Source organism: Rana temporaria, chromosome 5, assembly GCF_905171775.1.
Source record: "Rana temporaria chromosome 5, aRanTem1.1, whole genome shotgun sequence".
Taxonomy (NCBI): Eukaryota; Metazoa; Chordata; class Amphibia; order Anura; family Ranidae; genus Rana; species Rana temporaria.
In genome coordinates, this window is record NC_053493.1 from 52247327 (window position 1) to 52271404 (window position 24078).

Consider the following 24078-nt stretch of genomic DNA (forward strand, 5'->3'; position numbering starts at 1 on the left):
GTGTTTCATTCTGTAAGAAATGCGTGGAATCTCTGCAGATGGGAAGTCAAGGGTGGAGCTAGAGGAACAGGCTCCTCTGGTCTGTCATGCTAGAGGGCAAAAAGGGGAGATCAATACATGAGGGCACACAAAGAACACTGAAAAAGTGACATTTAAAGCGGAGGTCTGCCCAAAAAAATAATTAAAAGCCAGCAGCTACACATACTGCAACTGACTTTTAATATTAGGACACTTACCCGTCTTAGACTCCAGCAATGTCAGCACCGCGGCCGATGTTTCCATCAGCTGTCGGGTGCTGCCGCCGCCATTGCGGGTAAGGCAACATGGCAGTGTAGCCTTACAGCTTCACGATGGGAACCCTACTGTGCATGCGCGAGGCTCCACCCCTCTCACCTACTAGCCTGGCGACAGGGGAAGGAGGAGCGAGCCCTGAGGTGACGTCATGGGCCACGGTGCAGACTCCCAGAAGGGGGGACAGGATACCTGTCAAAGACACCAGGTATCCTGTCCCCCCAAACTCCCCCCCCCCCCAAAAGGTGTCAATTGTGAGGGGGAGAGGAGACAAATGAGCAGAAGTTCCACATTTGGGTGGAACTAAACTTTAAAGGCAGTCACCTGTAAAGTTGTAATACAACCAGCTACATTTACAGGATTATTGTTTTTAAATGCTACATTCTGGGTGTGCTCCTGTACCTTTAAGAAGGGGTGGGCTGCCCTCATCTACCCATCAGAATGCATGTGCCTCCATTGTGGGGACACTCATAGTTTAGTGTTAGGACCACAGACTCCAGGGAGCCGTGACGTGGCTCACGCATGCGTTTGCAAATTCGTGCGGACAAAACCCCTGTTTTTAAACGCAAACTGTTAGACAGGTTAATTGGTTGTCTGCGAGCTGGTCCGTAAGTAGGCTTGGTTTTTTTCTGGGCATTCCCCAGGCCTTTGTTGAGATCATTGTTTTTAAGGCCTCATGCACACTGAAGCTTATAAAAAAAATAAAGAAAATTAAAAAATAAACTCCCAAAAAAAAAAAATAATCAGTTTAACAGCCCTGAAACTCCTTTTTATGTTATCTATGCGTCCATGCACCCGTTTATCAGCGGGAGAGTTTATGGGCTGTTGTCTGAATGCCCATAAAATTGCATTTAAAGCGGGAGTTCACCCATTTATTTATTGATCTTTTCCCCTTAAATTGATGCTCATTTTGTCTAGGGGAATCGGCTAGTTGTTTTAAAATATGAGCCGTACTTACCGTTTTCGAGATGCATCTTCTCCGTCGCTTCCGGGTATGGGTCTTCGGGAGCGGGCGTTCCTTCTTGATTGACAGTCTTCCAAGAGGCTTCCGACGGTCGCATCCATCGCGTCACTATTAGCCGAAAGAAGCCGAACGTCGGTGCGGCTCTATACTGTGCACCGACGTTCGGCTTCTTTCGGAAAATCGTGACGCGATGGATGCGACCGTCGGAAGCCTCTCGGAAGACTGTCAATCAACATAGGAACGCCCGGTCCCGCAGCCCATACCTGGAAGCGACGGAGAAGATGCATCTCGTAAACGGTAAGTACGGCTCATATTTTAAAACATCTAGCCGATTCCCCTAGACAAAACGAGCATCCATCCAAGGGGAAAAAGTCATATATACGGGTGAACCTCCGCTTTAAGACCTGTTGTTCTGACCACACAAAAAAAAAAAAAAAAAAAAAAAAAAGCTTCTCATGTTTGTCCAGCCCCCATCCCCTGACATCAGCACTGCAGCTATGATTGACACTACAGCTGGTGCCCTGTGTCTACCTCCTGTGTACACTTCCCCATTCAAAAGGTCAGCCTGTGGAATTTGGCCTGGGCAGACCCCCAGACTTTTAGCCCCTCCAACAAAGAAAAAAAAAAAAGGGGGGGGGGTGGTGAGAGAGATGGAGAAGGTTTCTACAGGCAAAAGTGACTACTCCGCTATGCGGAAACACAAATAACCAGCCACATTCCTGTAGGACCACCTTTTATAGAGCTGAAGGCAACACGTTCCCTGTAGGAGCAGCTCCATCTTTCAGGGGCTGTCCAGGAAAACATGTGGGGACACGGCAGAGGTAAGAAAAGAACGTTTAAAATCGTGGTGCCTGGAGTTCGGCTTTAATGTGGCCTTCGGGCACATTCACATATCAGGGTTGCAGTGCAATTTACTGCAAACTAGGAGCACTCTTCTGTACCATTATACCAATGTTATAGTTTCAACACTTATTCTTACAAGCTGTGTGCTGGGAGAAGCACACTCAATGTCTGCATGCAATTATTTGGGTTAACTTATAAAAAAAAGGGTTTTGCTAAAATGACCTAGGATGCCTAGGGTCAGAAGTGCTAAATAAAAAATATATCGAATCCTTTAAGCAATAAAAAGGTTACACAACCCCCCCCCCCCTCTTTTTTTTTTTCTCTCCCCCCCTTCAGTTTTGTCATGTTTGGTTTTGAACACCGGTCCCTGTGTTTTAACCGGTCAATGTTGGTCACATATGTGGCCTGTTATTGTATACGTGTTTTGAAAACAATAAAAAAAAAAAAGAAGGTTACACAAAATCGAGCATGGGACATCACTAGTTCCACGTCGCACCACAGGGGCACAACATCATTAATGCATTAGCATTACAGAATAAAAAAAAAAAAAAAAAAAAGCTACTAACTAAGCAACACACGATCTTAATTGTAGAATCCGATGCCGGGAGAACCTGGGGGTTAATGGCCCTTTCACACTGCTCTATTAAAATTATGGTAATACGCGTTTTTTACCGCGATTTTGCCATGTTTCATATGCATTTCAGGTTGCCTGGACCCGTGAATAAATTGACTCAAATGCACCAAAAAGGCCAAATTTTAACGCAAACCTCTTTCAAAAGGGAAACTGCATTTTTTTGGTTGCGGTTTTCAACACCACACCAAAGATGCAGCATGCAGGACTTTTCAAAATGCACCGCACCCACAGCACAGTGGTGTGAAAAGTCCCATAGGATTTAAAGAGAAAAACATCTTTCTTGCAGAGTAAATACACAGGGAAAATTTTTCTCTTTCTAAATCTTAGTGTGATCTTAGAGAAGATACTGTAGAGAGAAAAAAGTCAAGCAAGGGCGTGTGTGTAAGAGACAAGTGCCTGGGAGCCTTGTTGGGATGACAAGGCCATTTATGCAAGAACAAGTCCATTAGATGGTCAAAAATTGCCAGCAAGAAGTGGGTGACCCACAGGTGCCAAGTCACTTATAAATGTGTCCACTTTAATCATAGAATGACCTATGAACTCTTTTAATGCCAGTCAACGAAAGGGAATTATATAACCAAGCTTTTTTACGGGGCTGTAAAAAGGTTTTAAAAGTTGGTATTTTGGGAGGCCTTCCAACGAGAAGTTAAAGCGGAACTTCACAAAAAAAAACTGAAGTTCTGCTCTTCCACTTTTAGATTTTTATTTTTTATTTTTATTATTATTTTTTTTATTTTTTTAGGGGGGGCTAGAGGGACGGAGGGACAGGAGGCTGCAGAACCATTTACAGAATGCGGCTTCACAGTTGGCTTTCCACACTCAGCATGGTGGCACTGGGGACCCAAAGACAGGTGAAGGACTGGCCCAGGTGAGTACAGTGCTGGATCCCTGAACTGGTAAAGTTTTTAATAAAAGCCTGCAGCTACAGTATTTGTAGCTGCAGACTTAAAAAAAAAAAAAAAAGCATAGGATGTGAATGTGTCCAATAGGAAATCATATTAAAATAGACTGTAGTTTGTTTCTGCAAAAAAAAAATAAAAAATAAAAAAATAAAAAAAAAAACAAACACACACACACACACACGTGTGAACAAGGCCAAGCGGAAATCATTTAGATGCATGGGAACAGGAGTACCTTGCAACGCAAAGCATTTTGTAGACTTTAAAGCGGGAGTTCACTCGAAATTTTTTTAACATTAGATTGATGCTTTTGTCTAGGGGAATCGGGTAGTTTTAAAATCTAAGCAGTACTTACCATTGTAGAGAGCGATCTTCTCTAGGCTCATTTTGTCTAGGAATCGGGTAGTTTTTTTAAAATCGAAGCTGTACTTACCGTTTTAGAGAGCGATCTTCTCCGCCGCTTCCGGGTATGGGCTGCGGGACTGGGCGTTCCTATTTGATTGACAGGCTTCCGACGGTCACATACATCGTGTCACGAGTAGCCGAAAGTCGGTGCGGCTCTATACGGCGCCTGCGCACCGACGTTCGGCTACGTTCGGCTACTTTCCGAAAATCGTGACGCGATGTATGCGACCGTCGGAAGCCTGTCAATCAAATAGGAACGCCCAGTCCCGCAGCCCATACCCGGAAGCGGCGGAGAAGATCGCTCTCTAAAACGGTAAGTACAGCTTCGATTTTAATAAAACTACCCGATTCCTAGACAAAATGAGCCTTAATCCAATGTTAAAAATTTACTTTTCGGGTGAACCTCCATTTTAAGCTGTTCACACTTCCGCGGCACGACCTCGGGGGCGACTCTGCAAGTCATCCTGAAGACGACTTCAGAGGCGACCCGCAAAATGACTTCTGTATAGAAGTCAATGCAGGTCGCCACGAGCCGCCCCCAAAGTCGTACAAGAAACTTTTTCTAAGTCGGAGCGACTTGCGTCCCTCCTATTAGAACGGTTCCATTGCATTGAATGGGACGCGACTCGTCAGGCGGCTGAGCCACCTGACGTCGCCCCAGTGTGAACCGGGTCTTACTCTTTCACAAGCAAACCTTACATTTTAAATTACTTTTTCTACATGTTTAGAGATTTCGAATGTTATGGTCACATGTCTGTCTAGTAAAAGGATTGCTTAGACACCTTCCAATTACATGCAGAAACCCAGTGGGCCTGTAGCACATGAACCAAAGTTTTCCAGCATATTCGTTTTACAAACTGAACAGATTATCATCCAGAATCCCTCCTTTGTATTCATTTAAGAAATACACCCAAAATGCAAAGCAAATCTCTAAACTTGGTTTTGTTTTCTTTGAACTTATCAGCAGTCATGTGCCACCCCAGTCCCCAGACTTCCCTCCCCTTCTGGTTACTTCTTGCTGGGTACTTTGAGTGTCCACATCACTGCCTTCCTATTGGCTGTCCAGCACAAGGGTCTCCTTAGGATCCAGTAAAGGACCAACGTCAGTGGAGGGTGCATCTGCAATACTGGATTAGCGGTCCCCTGCACCTAGAAAGGGGGCAGGGGTGGGGCTTGAAGATCTTGACCCTCCAGATCACCTACGGCTCCCTGCACTTCACCGCCAGTACGAAAAGGCAAGTTATTTTTGTTTGTTCATTTAGTGCTTCAGCTCCCCCCAACGCCATTCCGGGTTACTGGCCCTGCCCCCCCCCACCACCATTCCCACCTAGGCAAGAATGACATGTCCCTGCTGTCTCAACCTCAGTTGATTCCACATGACAAACCCCAGGAGGCTGCAGAAGTAGGGAGTTAGAGGTAGGTGGGCAAATCTGGGCGCAATATCGGAGGCCAACTGCCTGAACTCGAAGAGACAGTCGACCCCCAATGACTGAGGAGTACCAAAATGGCGGCATTAGACCGTGGCTGCTGCAACTGATTAGCGGATTACAGCAGGGCAACGCTGGATCTGCTGAGCGGGTGAGCATCGAACTGAAGACAGGCCTGGATAACAATCGAAAATTGACAAAGGACCGAGTGAAGTTCTTATTTATAAGCAGACATGGAAAGAAGTAAACTTTGCATCATATAAAGCAGGGGTCTCCAAACTGCGTCCCAAGGGCCAGATGTGGCCCTTTGCTAGACTTTATCCAGCCCTCTGGGCTTTATTCCTCCCACTGACTCCAACAAGGGGGCACTTTTTCTTCCACTGATACCTATGATGAGATACAATTACTCCTACTAATAGGGACACTACACCTTATCCTACTGATCGCAAACTATGAGGTCATATTTATTCTCACCAATGCTGGGCCCGGGGCTTTTTCTGCCCCCGCTGACCACAATCCGGCCCTCCTAAAGGTTGAAGAACAAAACTGGCCCTTTGTTTGAAAAGTTTGGAGACCCCTGATATAAAGCAACAACTTTTCTGTTAATGGAAATGTAAAACTGTTGCACTTCAGTGCCCTATGCTGGCATGCACGACACTGATCACCCCATCAAGACGGTCTCCATGCAGACTTGTAGTCCCGAGGACGATGAAACACGGGGACACGACTGACCAGGTCTTTTAGATTATAAGTGAAATATTCAGGCTCTGCTGCTTCTAGGACTGCGCACTGATATTCAGACACACTGTGCTCCTGTCAAAACAGGAAAGCGGAGGTAGTAATTACAAGGGGCTTAAAGTGGAATTAGGCTCCTGTACACTCACTTCCAGCGATGTCACAATAGATCACTCGATGGCCACGGTCACCTTCTCCCCAGTTTACTTCCGGGTCCTGCGTTTCTGACCTCAGCTCAGTGTACAATCAATAGACTGCGAGAAGGCAGGCAAGTGTGCGTTATTGCCAAAGAGATATAGTAGGGTTTATTTACTAAAGATGGTGTGTGCAAAAAAAAAAAAAATAGAATATCAGGCTCACTTCTACACAGAAACCAATCAGCTTCTGGGTTTTATTGCCCAAGCTTAAAAAGGAGAAGTGCAGCCAAAAGCTTGTTTGTCTGTATTTATGTGGATTACAGGAGTGCAGTTCGTTCTGCACTCCTGTGAATATTCTTCAGCAAACAGCATGCCCACTATTGGTTGACATCACAGAGCCGGTCCAGGTTTGGACAAGATTTTGATCATATGGAAGGGGTGCGGGCAGAAGCCTAGACCAGCACCTGGCTCAGTCTCTCAGCAAGTTGCCGAGAGCCTGGGCCAGGGGCTCCCGCCCCCTCCACAGCCCAGCGCTTCAATGAGATAGGAGGGGGGGGGGGTGGGGCATAGCAGACAGCGGTGACAGTCACCAGCTCTATGCTCATGGAGTTCTGCGCGATCAGCGGTGCTTAATCGCTCGGCTCTCTGCCTAGGTGGATGCAAGACTAGTACAATTCCTAAAAAAAATAAAGAGAAAAGAGAGGGGGGGGGTGTAAAGACGCCGGTCTTCTGTTACATCCACAGGAGAAAAGTAAAGGACAAAAGTCTGCATACACCCGATTGTGGCTTTAAAAATAAAATTCTTCCCCACTTAGTTCAAGAAATAAACAAAAAAACAAAAAACACCCCACCACACAACTGGGACCCATCACAAGAGTATTCAGTTTCCAAGTGTTCAGATTTATGACAGGCAGTACAAAATAAATGCAGAAAACAAACCAGACAAAAAGATGAATTCTGACAAGTTGTGATGCAACAACAACATTTCTGTGCCATCACATACACCATTTGCCCTATATTAGGAAGTGTAAAACAAAATGTACAATGTGAACTGACCCAGACCAATCACGTCGGGCAGGCCTCAACAAAATCCAGGTGCCAGGTCGCAATTGTGACAAGAAATTGTGACCTGGCGCGCCAGTAATTGAGGCCGCGACTTTGCGGCCTAGAAGGCCACAAAGCTGCGGCCTAGAAGGCCACAAAGCTGCGGCCTCAATTACCGGCCGGGGGAAGTGGGGGCGCATGGAGGCACATGATCCTGTGTCTCTGTGCGCCTCCACGCGATCGCGGCGCGACGGCCGGTAATTTAGGCTGCGACTTTGCAGCCTTGTGAAGGTCCAAGCTGCCTTCTGTGACCTGGCGCCATCTGGTGGTGGCTGTTGGCATTACAAGCAAAACAGCAGTTCTAAAGTGGTTTCTTTTTTACTGTTTTCACTGCCATCTCCTTACCTCTAATTAGAACCCCCAAACATTATGTATATTTTTTTATTCTAACACCCTAGAGAATAAAATGGCGATCGTTGCAATACTTTCTGTCACACCTTATTTGCGCAGCGGTCTTACAAGCTTTTAAAACAGAGGAGGTCTAGGGCTAGAATTATTGCTCTCGCTCCAACGATCGCGGCGATACCTCACTTGTGTGGTTTGAATACAGTTTACATATGCAGGCGCTACTCACGTATGTGTTTGCTTCTGCGCGCAAGCTTGACGGGCGCGTTTTCTGGCTCCTAACTTTTTTAGCTGGCTCCTAGATTCCAAGCAAATTTGTCAAACGCTGACATCGGGTTACTGAGGTTAGTTACAAAAGCAGAATTCTGAGTTTCTGCATCAACAGTCACGTTGGGCAACACAGTGGCCAAGATTTTTTAGCAGTTCTGCCCGGCAGCACAACGGTCCTCAGTTCGAATACCAACCATGGCACTACCTGTCTGGATTTCACATGTTATCCCTGTGCGGGTTTCCTTTGGGTACTTTGATTTCTGCTCACACTCCAAAGACATGCTGCCAAGTCAACTGGCTTCTGTCTAAATTATTCCTTGTATGTATGCCTATAATAAGGCTTACCTGTAGGCAATATGAATATCTCCTAAACCTGTACAGATATTTCCATGCCGACGTCAGCGGTGCATGCGCCGTGAAGACCCGGCAGATGCTGCCAGACCTTGCCAAGAAGAGGACTCCCAAGCACATGCAAGACGTAATTGCGTTCCAGCCACTCACAGCGCCGGAGCCGCGAACCCAGAAGAAACGCAGAGGGAACATGTCAGCTCCCTTGGCGTAGAAAGGGATCAGATAGCGGGGCCTCATTCGAAGGCGAGTATTTCCTAATGAGATTGTACTGGATAAAATGACAGCACCTTAAAGGGTTACTAAACTCACAATAAAATCAGTCTGTATATACAGTAAAGCATGCTGGTTAAACTCACTGTGGAAACTAAGGGGTTAATCCTCTGCATTGTGTTTTATCCCGTGTTCTCTGATCCTCCCCCTTCTTCCACAGTCCCCAATCCAACTGCTCATAGTACAGAGCCTTGGGGGCACTCTGCACATACTCAGTTTAGTGGGTATTGCAAGAGTCCCCCCCCCCCCTCTTGGGAGAAGGCATGTGATCAGCACAAAGCCAAACAGCACTGTCCAGACAGAGGGTCGGGGGTCCTGCAGCCTCATAGGACAATCTGAGTGGAACAAAAACTCCTCCTACAAGCTTTAACCAGATACTAATAGAAGTCACAAAACTGTTATAGATTTGTGATGCGGGGGGGGGGGGGGGGGGGAACACGCTGGAACACTTTTACGGGAAATCTAAAATGTCATCAACAAATCAGGAGATGAAGGGAAATCTTCTCGTGTAATGAGGACATGGGGTATCCTCTTGATTTTGGAAAGATTTTGTCTCACTTTCTACCAGGACTCCAGAAAGGAATTGAAGGAAAATCTTCCAGATGGCACAGGAAATACCTGAAAGAGGTTTGAACACTTACCTGCACTACCCTTAACCGTCCATTCCATACTGCAGTGCATTGTTGCGTCTTTACAAGAAGAAGGCCAGGATTTGACAACTATGCCAAGCGGCAGGTCTCCATGGTGACTAGAAACTGCTTCCTGTGGCCTGGGCTTTTGTCAGCCCATTCACTGTTGCAGGGATTGCACAATTTGCATCGTCAGATGTCTGGGACATGCAGTAGCGGGCAGGTCGTTTTTTTTTGCTACAAGCAAGCAGCAGCGCTCACTTGTCAGGCGGAAGCTCTGCTGCCACCCAAGTGCTTCCACACACGTGGGTAAAGTGCTACAGGGCAGACAGAGACTTCCAGTGAGCCTCCACTGCATTGTGAATGGGGCACATAAACCAATTTGTTTGTCAGGTGCAAGACTGGTGTTTATTAGGTGCAGAAAGCACAAGATTTTGCACTTTATATAAACAAGACATTTCTCTAGGTACGGATTAAAACCGAGTCCACCCAAAAATTGAACTTCCGCTTTAAAGTGGTTGTAAACCCACTTTTTTCACTTTTACCTACAGGTAAGCCTATAATAAGGCTTACCTGTAGGTATAAAGAATATCTCCTAAACCTGTACGGTTTAGGAGATATTCCCCTCACAATGCGCCGCTGATTGCAGCGGCGCATGCGCAGGGGGGAAATCCACGCGAAAGGACCGGCAGCCGCCGGACATTGCCGAATTGAAATCTCCCGCGCGCACAGGAGTGACGTCATCGCCGCTCCAGCCAATCACATCGCTGGAGCGGCGATACCCGGAAGACACGCCGGAGAAAGATGACATCTCGCTCGGCGTGGACCAGATAAGTGTTCTTCACCTCGTTCCGAGGTAAGTATTTCATAATCAGCCAGTATGCAGTGCATACTAGCTGATTATGCCTTTTGCCTTGCAGGTTTGAAAAAAAAAAAAAAAAAAAAAAAAAGAAGAAGGTTTATGCGGTTTACAACCGCTTTAATCGATGGTGCCCCCCTGATATGCCCTCTTTTTAGAGGTATCCAATTCCTCCCGGGGCTCTGTGGCACCGGAAGGAAGATTACCACCCTCCTGCCTCAGTGCAAACTTCTGGGACACAACACAGGTTCCAGAAGATTGCCTGGCCATTCAAAGCGTGCCTTGCGCACGCACAGTATGTGTCCAGCTGTGAAGCCACAGCCAGGCACCCACAGTTACAATGCCAGCGCTGCAGAGAGGCGGGGCTTTGTTTGCCCACATTGCTGGACCATGGGACAGGATAGTGTCCAATAATTAAAAGTCAGCAGCTACACTTTTTGAAGCCGTTGACTTTTAAATGGGTGGAAGTGGAAGTCTGCTTTAAAGAAACCGATAACATCCCCGCCCCCGCTCAGCAGAACTTTCTCGGTCATGACCCTTCAACAAAAGAACACACATCCCGAATGTCTGCCCGTTTCTATTAAACCAGCCGATGCCGCCCAACATTCAGCACATGTTTAGTGTGTACCAGGCTTAACACTGCAGATAAAAATTAAGCATCTTCTCCAATGTCACGGTCCCACCTTCTCCAATCAGAGAATGCTTTGCAATCATTCAAAAAATGCAACCTCCCGTGTTCAGGAACAGAATGCAGCAGGGCAGACGCTCAGCGCAGGACCCGGAAGCAAGTGGAGATTAGCGACATTTACTTCAGCGATTTCCAGCTTCCAGGGATATTGACAATGTATGGTACATATATACATAGTTACATTGGTTCAGCTTGGACCAATGTAACTACCGTATAAAATATAGTGATACAGCGAAAAATGTGTTTTTAGCGTTGTGCCGAAAGGAAAGGGAGGGAAAAAAATAAAAAAAAAAGGCCTACAACGGCTGCTGAAAACGCCTGCGATTTCACCTTACTTGGGGTGCATTCATCAAAGGTCATGAGACTCAAATGCAATACAGGTGCATTTTCGAATCCATTCTTGCTGCATTTTTTGGAGAGGTGTTTTTGATGTGGTATTTCTTTACTGACCAAAGATCCAGCAATCAAGATTAACGCTTCGGAAAAAAAAAAAAAATCTGTCAATTTTGGTTTTGGCCAAGTGCATCCTGAATTTTCAGTACCAAGATTGTCGGTGCACCACTAATACAATACCCATACCTGGAATTCATTTTTTAAAAGATACATTTTAGTCATTCAGAATTAATTAAGTCAAAGGAGGTGCATGACATCTCCTGAACTTACTGTCGGCTCTGTCAGGGCACACCGATATTAGGGGCAGTGAGGAGAGAGGCACACGGAGCAGCTATGCCCACCCCCTGTCTGCTGCCCACTCAGAGAAGCCCTTGTATTTTGTGAATAAGATCACATAATACAGAAGGCTTATGCGATTGGGCAAGAAGAGGGGAGGGGCAGGCATAGCAGCTGCACCAACTCCAATGTTGAAGATGCTTAAAGGGTCACTAAAGGAAAAAAAAAAATTGCTGAAATTACTGTTTACAGGGTATAGAGCAGTGGTTCTCAACCTTGCTAGTGCCGTGACCCCTTGATAAAAAATTTCCCATGTTGTGGGGACCCCCAACAGTAAAATTTTCGTAGCGTGAGTTGTCATGCAAGACAAGTAATTTGCGCCCCTAACCCACAGACATTTAGCGCTCCCTGAGTCCCTTCCACTCGCACAGTATTAAAACCACTTATAGTACATTTTAGGATGTACCACTCTTTGTTCTCCTTTCTTTCCCTTTTACCTCTCTCTATCGGCTGCGAAAAGGTTGGGAAAGCGGTGCAGGCTTCAGGAACACCCCAGGATTCGGTGACCCCTGGCAAATTGTTATTCGACCCCCAAGGGGGTCCAGACCCCCAGGTTGAGAACCACTGGTATAGAGAGACATAAAAGTTAACTGATTCCTTTTAAAAATGATTAAAAATTGAATTTAATCTATCATAATGTGCCTCTAGTTTCACTTTCGGTTTTAAAGGTACATACATGAAGTTCCGGGTGAGAGGTGAGTCGGGAAGACTCACAGAACAAAAACAAACAAATCAAGGGCAGTGTTTTGTTTTTAAAATTAATCTGATTGGTTCTGAGGAGTTTTAGACACACAGTAATGACAGCTTAGACCACTGTGAGAAAGCTCCCAGTACGATGGTTATAAGGAAACAGGCAACCAGGAAGTGTGGAGATCACAGCAGAATTACAGCTACTTCAAAGCAAAAAACTAACAATGAGGACATGAAACCAGTACTGCAGTAAGGTAAAGGAAGCTATTTAGCTAAAAAAAAAAAAAAAAATCCTTTAGTGACCCTTTAAGCATGAAGCATTAGCATTGGGCTCCCGGAAATACAATAGCCATTTTCTGGGAGTGCAGTTCGATGTAGAGATAAGGCCCGGGAGATGTCATGCACCTCCTTGGACTTAAAGAAATATGGGGTCACGTAACCTAGCTGGATGTAGCATTGATCCGATGCTGCATCTGTCCCCCGGCACCTCCAAGACTGATAACTGATCGATCTAAAACAGCCACCCGCTCGGTTCTCAGTGTTCCCCATGCAGAGAGCTGCTGACTGTCAGTCACTAACTCTCTGCTTTCCCTGCGCTGTTTTGCGAAACTACAAGTCCCATGGGGCATTGCAAGGCTGACAGTTACAAGCATGGCTCCCACAGGCAGAGGCATGATGGGACTTGTTTCGCAAAAGCTGGAAGGCCGCCAGTTTGAGACCCCTGCCTGAGGCCTCGTACACACGACCGAACATGTCTGCTGAAACTGGTCCGCGGACATGTTCGGTCATCTGTACGGCCGACCAGACAATTTTCCGGCGGATCGGACAGGTTTCCAGCGGACAAATGTTTCTTAGCATGCTAAGAAACATGTCCGCTGGAAGCCTGTCTGTCGGACATGTTCGGTCGTCTGTACGACTCACCGGACATGTCCGCTCGGCCGAAAGCCCTCGCATGTGTCAAAGTGATTCGACGCATGCGTGGAAGCATTGACCTTCCAGGGTCGCGCACGACGACGCGTCATCGTCGCGGCCACGTCACCGCATTGGCTGTCCGCGGGAAATTTGGTCTGATGGTGTGTACAGCCATCAGACCAAAATCCGCCAGCAGACATGTCCGATGAAAAAACAGTCTGCGGACCGTTTTCATCGGACATGTCCCGTCGTGTGTACGAGGCCTTAAACGTTCGGGAACAAATCAAACAACAAAAATGTGCATCTTGATATTATTCATGCATAGTAACCACATTATCTCCATAACCTAAACCCAAGTTGCTGCGACCGGTGACACCACACAGCCGGTGACTCACTGCTTGACGACCAGAAACATTTCTAAAACTGAGGAAGTGACATTAAAAAACAGCAATGGGCGAGATTAGCTAATGTACCAAAGAGTGACACATTCCACGCCATCTGACCAGGTTCCTGTATTTCTACAGCTGCTCATCCTAAAATACACATTCATCCATTACAGCACATTGCGACATTCACAAAAGTACACGCTATGGTTCTCTTCATATGATTGGACGGGAAGCAAATTAAGTGGAACTAAACTCATTGATTTAACAGTTTCAAAAAATAAAAAAAATATTTATCGCATTTCCTGACATGCTAGGAATGCCAACTGTCACACCATCATATGTCCGGTGTCATAATTGGTCACATGTGCAGCACCATGGTAATTGCAGCTTCCTTGGCTGAAAAGCATAGGAGGGTTTAGTTCCGCTTTAATTTTCCATACATGAATCCTAGATATAGACAGACTGACTACCACCGTCCGTCCCCCCCAAACAGGGAATTCATTGGACCTTTGTTATTACAATAGACACGACACCACAAACATCACCAAATATTTGCACACAGTCACTGGGGAGTAAAATTAATTACAAATGCCCAATGTGTTTGCCTTACATTAATGATCTGTTCTAGTTTTTAATTAGTTGGGTCTTTTGTTTGAAATCTATAAAAAGACAAGACAAAAAAAAAAAAAGTTTTATTCAACTCCATTATAAAATCTGGATTAACAAGTCCTGAAGGCAGAACCAGACAGAAAAATGTCTACAACAAGCAAAGTTATTTCTTCCAAGGGCGTGATATAAAAAGCATATTACATACAACTATTAGTCACCGATCCAATATGACGTAACAGACAGCGGCGATGAGCTACTAAAATAGGGAATGTTCTCTTTGTAAGTCAGTGTTCAATGAGCTTAAAAAAAGGTCCACCTTAACCACTTAAGCCCCGGACCAATATGCAGCCTAAAGACCCAAGGTGTTTTTACAGTTCGGGACTGCGTCGCTTTAACAGACAATTGCGCGGTCGTGCGACGTGGCTCCCAAACAAAATTGGCGTCCTTTTTTCCCCACAAATAGAGCTTTCTTTTGGTGGTATTTGATCACATCTGCGGTTTTTAGTTTTTGCGCTATAAACAAAAATAGAGCGACAATTTTGAAAAAAAAGCAATATTTTTTACTTTTTGCTGTAATAAATATCCCCCAAAAACATATATAAAAACATTTTTTTTCCTCAGTTTAGGCCGATACGTATTCTTCTACCTATTTTTAGTAAAAAAAAAAAAAATCGCAATAAGCGTTTATCGATTGGTTTGCGCAAAATTTATAGTGTTTACAAAATAGGGGATAGTTTTATTGCATTTTTATTAATTTTTTTTTTTTTACTACTAATGGCGGCGATCAGCAATTTTTTTCGTGACTGCGACATTATGGCGGACACTTCGGACAATTTTGACACATTTTTGGGACCATTGTCATTTTCACAGCAAAAAATGCATTTAAATTGCATTCTTTATTGTGAAAATGACAGTTGCAGTTTGGGAGTTAACCACAGGTGGCGCTGTAGGAGTTAGGGTGCACCTAGTATGTGTTTACAACTGTTTGGGGGTGTGGCTGTAGGAATGACGTCATCGATCGTGTCTTCCCTATAAAGGGAATGACGCGATCGATGTGCCGACACAGTGAAGCACGGGGAAGCCGTGTTTACATACGGCTCTCCCCGTTCTTCAGCTCCGGGGAGCGATCGCGACGGAGCGGCTATAAACAAATAGCCGCGCCGTGGTCCCGGATCGCTCCCCGAGCGGACCCGACCTCCGCATGTAGCGGGGGGTCCCGATCGGACCCCCCACCCGCTAATAGGCGAGGACGTACGTGTACGCCCATGTGCCTGTACGTGCCATATTGTGGACGTATATGTACATGCGGGGGTCGGGAACTGGTTAAAGAACAAAATAAAAAGGAAATTGCACCAACAATGAACTCAATAATAATGTGTATGTAATAAAGCTGAACTCCAGGAAACTAAAGCCCTGTACTGCAATTGTCTAGTGCAGCGTCTCTCAGACTTTTTAACTCAAATGAACACTTGAAATAAGGCTTCCGGTCTCAGGGAACCCCTGCTAATAATATATTTAGCTACACCTCATGGTACTTAAAGCGGAGTTCCGGACACAATTTCACTTTCTAAATATAAATACCCCTGTAATACACAAGCTTAATGTATTCTAGTAAAGTTAGTCTGTAAACTAAGGTCCGTTTTGTTAGGTTGTTACAGCATTTAGACACTTTATAAAATAGAAATTGACTGGGGCCATCTTAAGTGTGGGCATCATGAAGCCAGACTGTATGACTTCCTGGATTTCAGCCTTGCAAATCATGCTCAGTGCTGCACAAGCAGTGTCAGATCAGGTTTCAGCACCTGTGCTGTCCAAGTCACATGATTCTTTGAGACTGGGGAATGCACAGACTCCTGGAAAGTTACACCCACTACATTCCCAGTAGTCTGTGCGGTGTAGGTTAGGAAGCATTAAGCACCTAGGTGCAGGAAGTGGGAAGATTAACTATTCTGCCTAGCAACACTTTGAAGGCATATAAAAAATTCGTAAAGGACTAATGACATTTTTTTAAAACTACTGATGTAATGTTATATTTATGGGTGGAACTCCACTTTAAGTGTGATGACCACTGGGAAGAATGGCCCGGATTTACGTAGGAGATACGAATCAGATACGCCAGAATTAGTATAAGATACGGCCAGCGTAAGTCTCCTACGCCGTCGTATCTTAACTGCATATTTACGCTGGCCGCTAGGGGCGTGTACGCTGATTTACGCCTAGAAATATGTAAATCAGCTAGATACGCCAATTCATGAACATACGCCCGGCCGTCGCATTACAGATACGCCGTTTACATTAGGCTTTTTCCGGCGTAAAGTTACCCCTGCTATATGAGGCGTACCCATGTTAAAGCGGGAGTTCACCCGAAAAAAAACTTTTAACATTAGATTGAGGCTCATTTTGTCAAGGGGAATCGGATGTTTTTATTTTTTTTAAATCGAAGCTGTACTTACCGTTTTAGAGAGCGATCTTCTCCGCCGCTTCCGGGTATGGTCTTCGGGACTGGGCGTTCCTATTTGATTGACAGGCTTCCGACGGTCGCATACATCGCGTCACGAATACCAGAAAGAAGCCGAACGTCGGTGCGGCTCTATGCGGCGCCTGCACACCGACGTTCGGCTACTTTCGGAAAATCGTGACGCGATGTATGCGACCATCGGAAGCCTGTCAATCAAATAGGAACGCCCAGTCCTGCAGCCCATACCCGGAAGCGGCGGAGAAGATCGCTCTCTAAAACGGTAAGTACAGCTTCGATTTTAAAAAAAAACTACCCGATTCCCCTTCACAAAATGAGCATCAATCTAATGTTAAAAATGTACTTTTCCGGGTGAACCTCCACTTTAAGTATGGACGTTGGGCAAGCGTCGAATTTTCCGTCGATTACGTTGTTTGCGCAAGTCGTTGTTCGCGAATAGGGCTGTGCGTAATTTACGTTCACGTCAAAAGCATTGGCTTCTTGCGGGTTAATTTGGAGCATGCGCACTGGGATACTTTCACGGACGGTGCATGCGCCGTAAAGCGTAATTTATGTGGGGTCACAATAAATTTACATAACACACGCCCACATCTTCCACATTTGAATTAGGCGGGCTTACGCCGGCCTATTTACGCTACGCCGCTGCAACTTTAGTTTGTGAATACTGCACTTGCCTGTCAAAGCTGCGGAGGCGTAACGTAAATAGGATACGTTACGCCCGCACAAAGATGCGCTCTTCTACGTGAATCCGGGCCAATGTCTCTTATTTGTGGTCATTGGGAAGAATCCCCTCCTTACATATATGTAAAAAAGATCAATGGGAAAAAGATCAATGGGAACTTATCTGAGAGGCAGACATTGCTCTTTACTCAAGGAACCCCCAGCAACCTCAGGAGGGACCCCCCAGTGCCATGGAGCCCTGGTTGAGAAAGACTGCTCTAGTGAATGCTTAAAGTGGTTGTAAACCGTCGGGGACAAGTTACACCTAGGGGTAAGCTTAGATTAAGGCATACCTGTAGGTGCTTGCAATATCTCCCTAGACCTACACGGTCTCTGAGGCATTTGCAATTTCCCCGAGCGACGCCTTCTGCGCATGCGCCGTCTTGAAAGGGCACGCTGTGCTGTGTTATGCCGTTAAAGGCGGCTCCCGCGAGGAAAAAGGGGTGAAGATGGACGCTCGCTGGCATGGAGGAAGATGGCAACATCGCGGGCAAGTGTCACATAATGGGCTACTATGCGATGCATAGTTAGAAGCTGATTGGCTACCATGCACATCTGCATCAGATTTTGCACTCTACAGTTTTAGTAAATATCCACCTCATTGTACCCAGACACTCACTGCCATCAGAACACACTGATCAGGGGCTGAAGTCGCTGATCGAGGAAACACTTTCCAACATGTCTGACAGAAGTCAAACAAGTAACATCTGTCAAGCAGGGACGGTCACTCACGGATTGAAATTTAATGTGTATGGTCAGCTTTAGATTTCCCGAATCCATACAACAGAACACACCTGAACAATCCATCCAATTTTTATACATGTTACAATCTGACCATACAATACCTGTACAATCAACTTTAGATCTACTAAGGACTATAAAAAAGGACTAGTCTAAATTATTTAAATAAATCAGTTTGTTTCCAAATCAGACAGGACCTTGCATCATATCAAATAGCAGATCTAAAAATTAGACCGTACAATCAGATGGCATAGTGTATGGTCACCTATAGGCATTTACACCCTACCAACTGTATTCAGTACAAACTCTGAAAAAGGACTGTTATGCAGAATGTTCCTTTATAGGGATGTGAGATCTGTGCACTAGGGCTGACACAACTAATCGATTATGAAATCAATCAATTACTAAGCCAGTAACATTCTGGTGTTAAAAATAAAACTAGCCCTTTATAGTACAAAGAGCAAATAATCGCTACTGTAAATATTACTTTCATAGTTCTACAGTAAAAAAATTAAATAAAAAATTAACCCCTTACAGTAGTGATTATTGGACCTTTTTGAATTATAAAGGGATAATATTCTTTTGTTAAACCCCATTATGTTACTAAACATCTTAGGCCTGGTTCACATTAGAGCGGCACAATTAATCATTAAAAAAAAAAATAATAATCACGATCTTGATTCAACCCCCTGATCTCCAATGCAGAGTTTGCCGATTCTTTCATAACAAATGGAGAGACTTTATCTGCTCACTCAGATGTCAAAAGAAAATATCCTGGCAGTTTGCCAAGTTAACATTGTAACTAATGCTTCCTTCTTAGATCAAAGGGATAAACTTCAGCGTGCGTGTAAAGAAAAACAATGCAGGCAGTCTGCCAAGTTTGTAACAACATGAAACATTGTAACCAACTTCCTTCTTAGGCAAACTTCTGTGTGTAAATGCAGAAAGTTTAACCACTTAAAGCGGAACCCCCACCCTAAAGTGGAACTTCCGCTCATCGGAACCCTCCCCCCCTCCGGTGTCACATTTGACACCATTCAGGGGGGGAGGGGGTGCAGATACCCGTCTATTGGTATTTGCACCCACTTCCGGCCACACAGTCTGCGGGCAGGACGTCAGATTTCCCTACCACCCCCCCCCCCCCCCCGTTGTGTTCTGGGAAACACTTGGCTCCCAGAAGATAGCGGGAAACAGTCAGCATGGCGCACACAACTCGCGTATGCAGCGTAGGGAACCGCGCAGTGAAGCCGGAGCGCTTCACTTCCTGGTTCCCTCACCAAGGATGGCGGTGGGGGCAGCAGAGTGACGAGCGATCGCTTGTCCTCTGCTGCCAATGGCGCTGGACTCCAGGACAAGTAAGTGTGCTGATATTAAAAGTCAGCAGCTGCATTATTTGTAGCTGCTGGCTTTTAATATATATACACACATATATAAAAAAAAAATGTTTTACCCACTTCTTCTTTGGACAGTAGTTAGCCCAATTTTTGAGGTTTTAATATGAAAGATGATGTTACACCGCGAGAATCGTGATCTATCTTAAGTAAAAAAAAAATAAAAAAAATCGTGATTCTCATTTTAGCCAGAATCATGCAGCTCTAGTTCACATTTTTGGTGCTTTTTCCAGAAATGCACTACAGTTCATTTACATGGTTTCCTAAGGGGAACGGTTCACATCTATGCTTTTTTTCAGCCGCTACGTATTTGGAAAGCGTCAGGGTTTTTTTTTTGTTTTAAAGGCAAAACTGCTTTTTTTGGTTCAATATATTTCAATGGAAAGGCAGCAGAAGAGCATGCAATGTATTTTCGCAGCAATTTGTGTTTTTTAAGCCGCCCAAAAACAAATTTGCCAAAAAAATGCTAAAACGCAAATCGTAGCAAAATCACGTGCACAACAATTAAAACGCACAACAAAAACAGATCAAATGCAAACTGCAGAGGTGTGTACTGAGCCTTATGCTAGCCACACGAATCAAATTTTCATACGAGAATATCAATACGAAAAATCTTTGTACATTCGCAGAAATGAAAGAAAGAAAGTTGTTTGAAATTGTCACCATTCTGTTTTTAAAATTAATGTAATTTCTGAACGAAAACCACATACACTGTCTGAAAATTCATTTGACCAAGAAGTTATCTATTATTTCAAAATCTTCCATTAACCATGGTTGTAAATAAACGCCGATTTGACCACACAAACGATTCGGGGGAAAAAAAAAAAAATCGAAAGAATATTCTTAAAATTATTATTATTTATTTATTTTTTAAAGAGGAAGAAAAGCCTAAGTAAAAAATAAATAAATAAAAGAAAATCCCCAAAGATGCGCCGCAGACATCAGTGCTGTCTTTTGCAAATATCTCCTGAACTGTGTAGGTTTAGGAGATATTTGTTGCACCTACAGGTAAGCCTTAATCCATGCTTACCTGTAGGTAAGAGTGGTCTGTAAGGTCCTGTACACACGACCGAACATGTCTGCTGAAACTGGTCCGCGGACCAGTTTCAGCAGACATGTTCGGTCGTGTGTACGGCCAGGTTTCCAGCGTACATTTGTCCGCCAGACCGTTTGAGCAGACAAATGTTTCTAAACATGTTTAGAAACATGCCCGCTGGAATCCTGTCCGTCGGACATGTTCGGTCGTCTGTACAGACTTACCGTACATGTCCGAGCGGCCGCCATCCCTCGCATGCGTCGAATGACTTCGATGCATGCGTGGAAGCATTGAACTTCCAGGGCCGTGCACGTAGCCGCGTCACCGCGTATCGTGTACGCGCGGATTTCTGTATGATGGTGTGTACAGCCATCATACAGGAATCTCCGGGCGGGCATGTCCGCTGAAAACGGTCCGGCGGACCATTTTCATCGGACATGTTTGCCCGTGTGTACAAGGCCTTAGGGTTTACAACCACTTTAAAGGAAGACAGCATATCTCCTATAATAGTACATACAGAACATATCTCTGTCTGTTATTCTCAGAGTGGATAAAAGATTTTGCTCCCTAACTATATAGTTGGTTATTTATATTTACCAACCAAATAGATTTAATAATAAATTGACTTTTTTTTTTACTTTGCATATTAAAGCGGGGGTTCACCCGAAAAAAAAAAAATGTAACATTAGATTGAGGCTAATTGTGGGAAGCACAATCGGGTGTTTTTTTTTAAATCAATGCAGTACATACCGTTTTAGAGATAAATGTTCTCCCGCCGCTTCTGGGTATGGTCTGCTGGACTAGGCGTTCCTATTTGATTGACAGCCTTCTGACCGTCGCATACAGCGTGTCACGATTTCCCGAAAGTAGCCGAATGTCGGTGCGGCTCTATATGGCGCCTGCGCACCGACGTTCGGCTACTTTCGGCAACTTGTGACGCGATGTATGCGACGGTCGGAAGGCTGTCAATCAAATAGGAACGCCCAGTCCCGCAGTCCATACCCGGAAGCGGCGGGAGAACATCTATCTCTAAAACGGTAAGTACGGCATTGATTTAAAAAAAAAAAAACACCCGATTGTGCTTCCCAAAATTAGCCTCAATCTAATGTTAAAAATGTGTTTTTCGAGTGAACCTCCACTTTAACTAAATTATACACCATAATAATCGGCCAACTAATCGATAATGAAAATAATCTTTAGTTGCAGCCCTACTGTGTACAGATAATGCTGAGAATTTCTGTCCTTTGCTTCCCTGTACTTCCCTTAACTGACCAAATATGCAGCAAGCAGTGTCAAAAAGTGCTGATAATGGCCAACAATAAAAATCATATTCATTTAAACTTGTGAAAAAAAAAAATTTATAATATATATATATATATATATATATATATATATATATATATATATATATATATATATATATATATATATATATATATATATATATATATATACACACACATATATATATATATATATATATATATATATATATATATATATATATATATATATATACACATATACACATATACACATATACACATACACACACATATACTTTTTTTTTTTTTTAACCACATAAATGTGTCTTAAAAAGAGAGCGGGGGGGGGGGGGTATTTTTATAGAAAATTATTACAGTTAGCGATGTACCAATATTTAAACTTGGGTACATCACTAACTGTAATAGTTTTTTTTTTCTCCTTTTGGATAAAGTTTTTACATAAATAAAAGCCGATTACTGTAAGAACCGTCAGTTGTAAATAGTTTGTCGCTACCCTCTGACTGCTACATTTACAGAACAGCTTGTACTTTTGAAAAAACACACACACACACACACACACACACACACACACCCCAACAGACTTGCTGGCTGGATGACCAGATGAAAATAAAGCTTGGTAAGCTACAATATAATAGATCTGCAGCTGGCATAGCCCCCCCAATGCAGTGTTGGACGGGTCACATCCCAACACCTTTACAATCTGGGGGGTTCCCAAGGGTACAGACGGCAAAGTGATCTCCAAACATCACAGACCTCACATGCAGGAATAGGTAAGCTGGAATGTAATAAAGGTTTGCTTTTGGGTATAAAGCTGCCCAGCATGCATCTAATGCAATAAACATCCTGGCACAAAGAGAAGGACCCCCCATGGGTGGCACTGACATGATCAGAGTTCTGCCAGCTGTGTCTAGACAGGCTGAGCTGAGATTGCACATATCATGACATGATTGCCTGGCACAAGAGAGCCTGGCTGACCCCAGTAGTGGGGTGACCCTTCCTGCTGTACAGCACACAGGGGACACACACTGACATGACTCATAATTAAACAATAAGGCACACCCTGTGGGCAGAGCAGGGGAACACCCAGCAGCCCTCTCCCTGCTCTGCCCCACGCTGGGCTCGGGAGGGGACCACAACCAGAAAATTTATCAGTGTGATTATTATTTTTTTCACAGATAAAGTTGATAGATTAGAAAGGCGGGGGGGGTATATGAAGGCCCCCCCAGGTGGTGGTATCTCCCCCTCCCGTACTTCCTGTATTGTGTGCGCCCCGCCCCTCCCCTCCTGCCAGCCATTAGGCAGACATGAATCACAGGCAGCTGTCACCTGGACGTAGTTGCTCTCGCAGTAGTCGGCCACTCGGGTGAGGTTCTGGTAACTCTCGAATAGAGCCCGCTTGCCGGCCGGGATCTCCTCCTCTAACAACATCTGCAGCTCTGCCATCTTCCAGCCCTGCGCATCTCTTCCTTGTAGCAGACAACTGAGCGCAGACCCGCCCGCCTGCTATTCTGGGATTCCGAGCCTCGCTTTCACAATCCAAAGGGGACTCCACCTCCTTCCTCCTCCTGCTACGCGCTCCCTGCCAGCCTCCGTAGGCGGAGCGCGGAGCATGACGGGATTTGTAGTCTTCCCGCTGAAGGCTGTGTGTGGCGCCAATAGGTGCTCTGTGTTACCTCACCTCATAATTGTTCCCTATGTGGAGGGACTGACTCCCTGCTTCCTTTGGATTAAATTCTTCATTCTCACCCAGCTCTGCCTCTTTTTTATACTGCGATCTAATAAACTTTATCAGAAGTGATTTGTTGTGCTAAACCTATATTCCACCCTCTAATAGAGCCCCATTCACACCTTTTTATGTGATCACACGCACATTACTTCATTATATCTGCAACACACCGTAATACATTAGGCTATATTCACATTTGTGCGTTGTGGAAATGCGCAAAAATGCACGCTCTCCGGTAATGCACAAAAACGCGTGTAGCCATTGCAGACGCATGGCAGCTGTGCTTTTTTAGGGTGACCACATTTCCAAACTGCCATTCAGGGACACCCCCTTCCTTCACAAAAAATTGCCAAATTTTAACGGCTTATATGCAAGCAATTGGCCATAATAAGAGTATGGGGGTCCGGGTACGGCCTTGGGGGACATGTCTCAATGCAAAAAATGTTTTTAAAAATGATCCTTTTTTCAGGAGCAGTGATTATAATTATGCTTACAGTGCAACAATAAAAATGAACAATTCCTTTA

At 44.7% G+C, this 24078-nt stretch overlaps 1 protein-coding gene across 14 annotated transcripts in view; it reads right to left on the minus strand.

Annotated features, from left to right (window-relative positions):
* ABI1 (abl interactor 1) overlaps nt 1–23377 on the minus strand; it is a 131401-nt gene extending 108024 nt beyond the window's left edge. For 5 of the 14 annotated variants that reach the window (XM_040352557.1, XM_040352558.1, XM_040352556.1 and 2 more), the window contains exon 1: nt 23154–23377. In XM_040352557.1, coding sequence (XP_040208491.1) covers nt 23154–23270 — 117 coding nt within the window. In that variant the 5' untranslated portion in view covers nt 23271–23377. The remainder of the gene's footprint in view (nt 1–23153) is intronic. The other 9 variants (XM_040352569.1, XM_040352567.1, XM_040352565.1 and 6 more) reach the window with 2 other exon arrangements.
* Between the last annotated feature and the right edge of the window lie 701 nt (nt 23378–24078).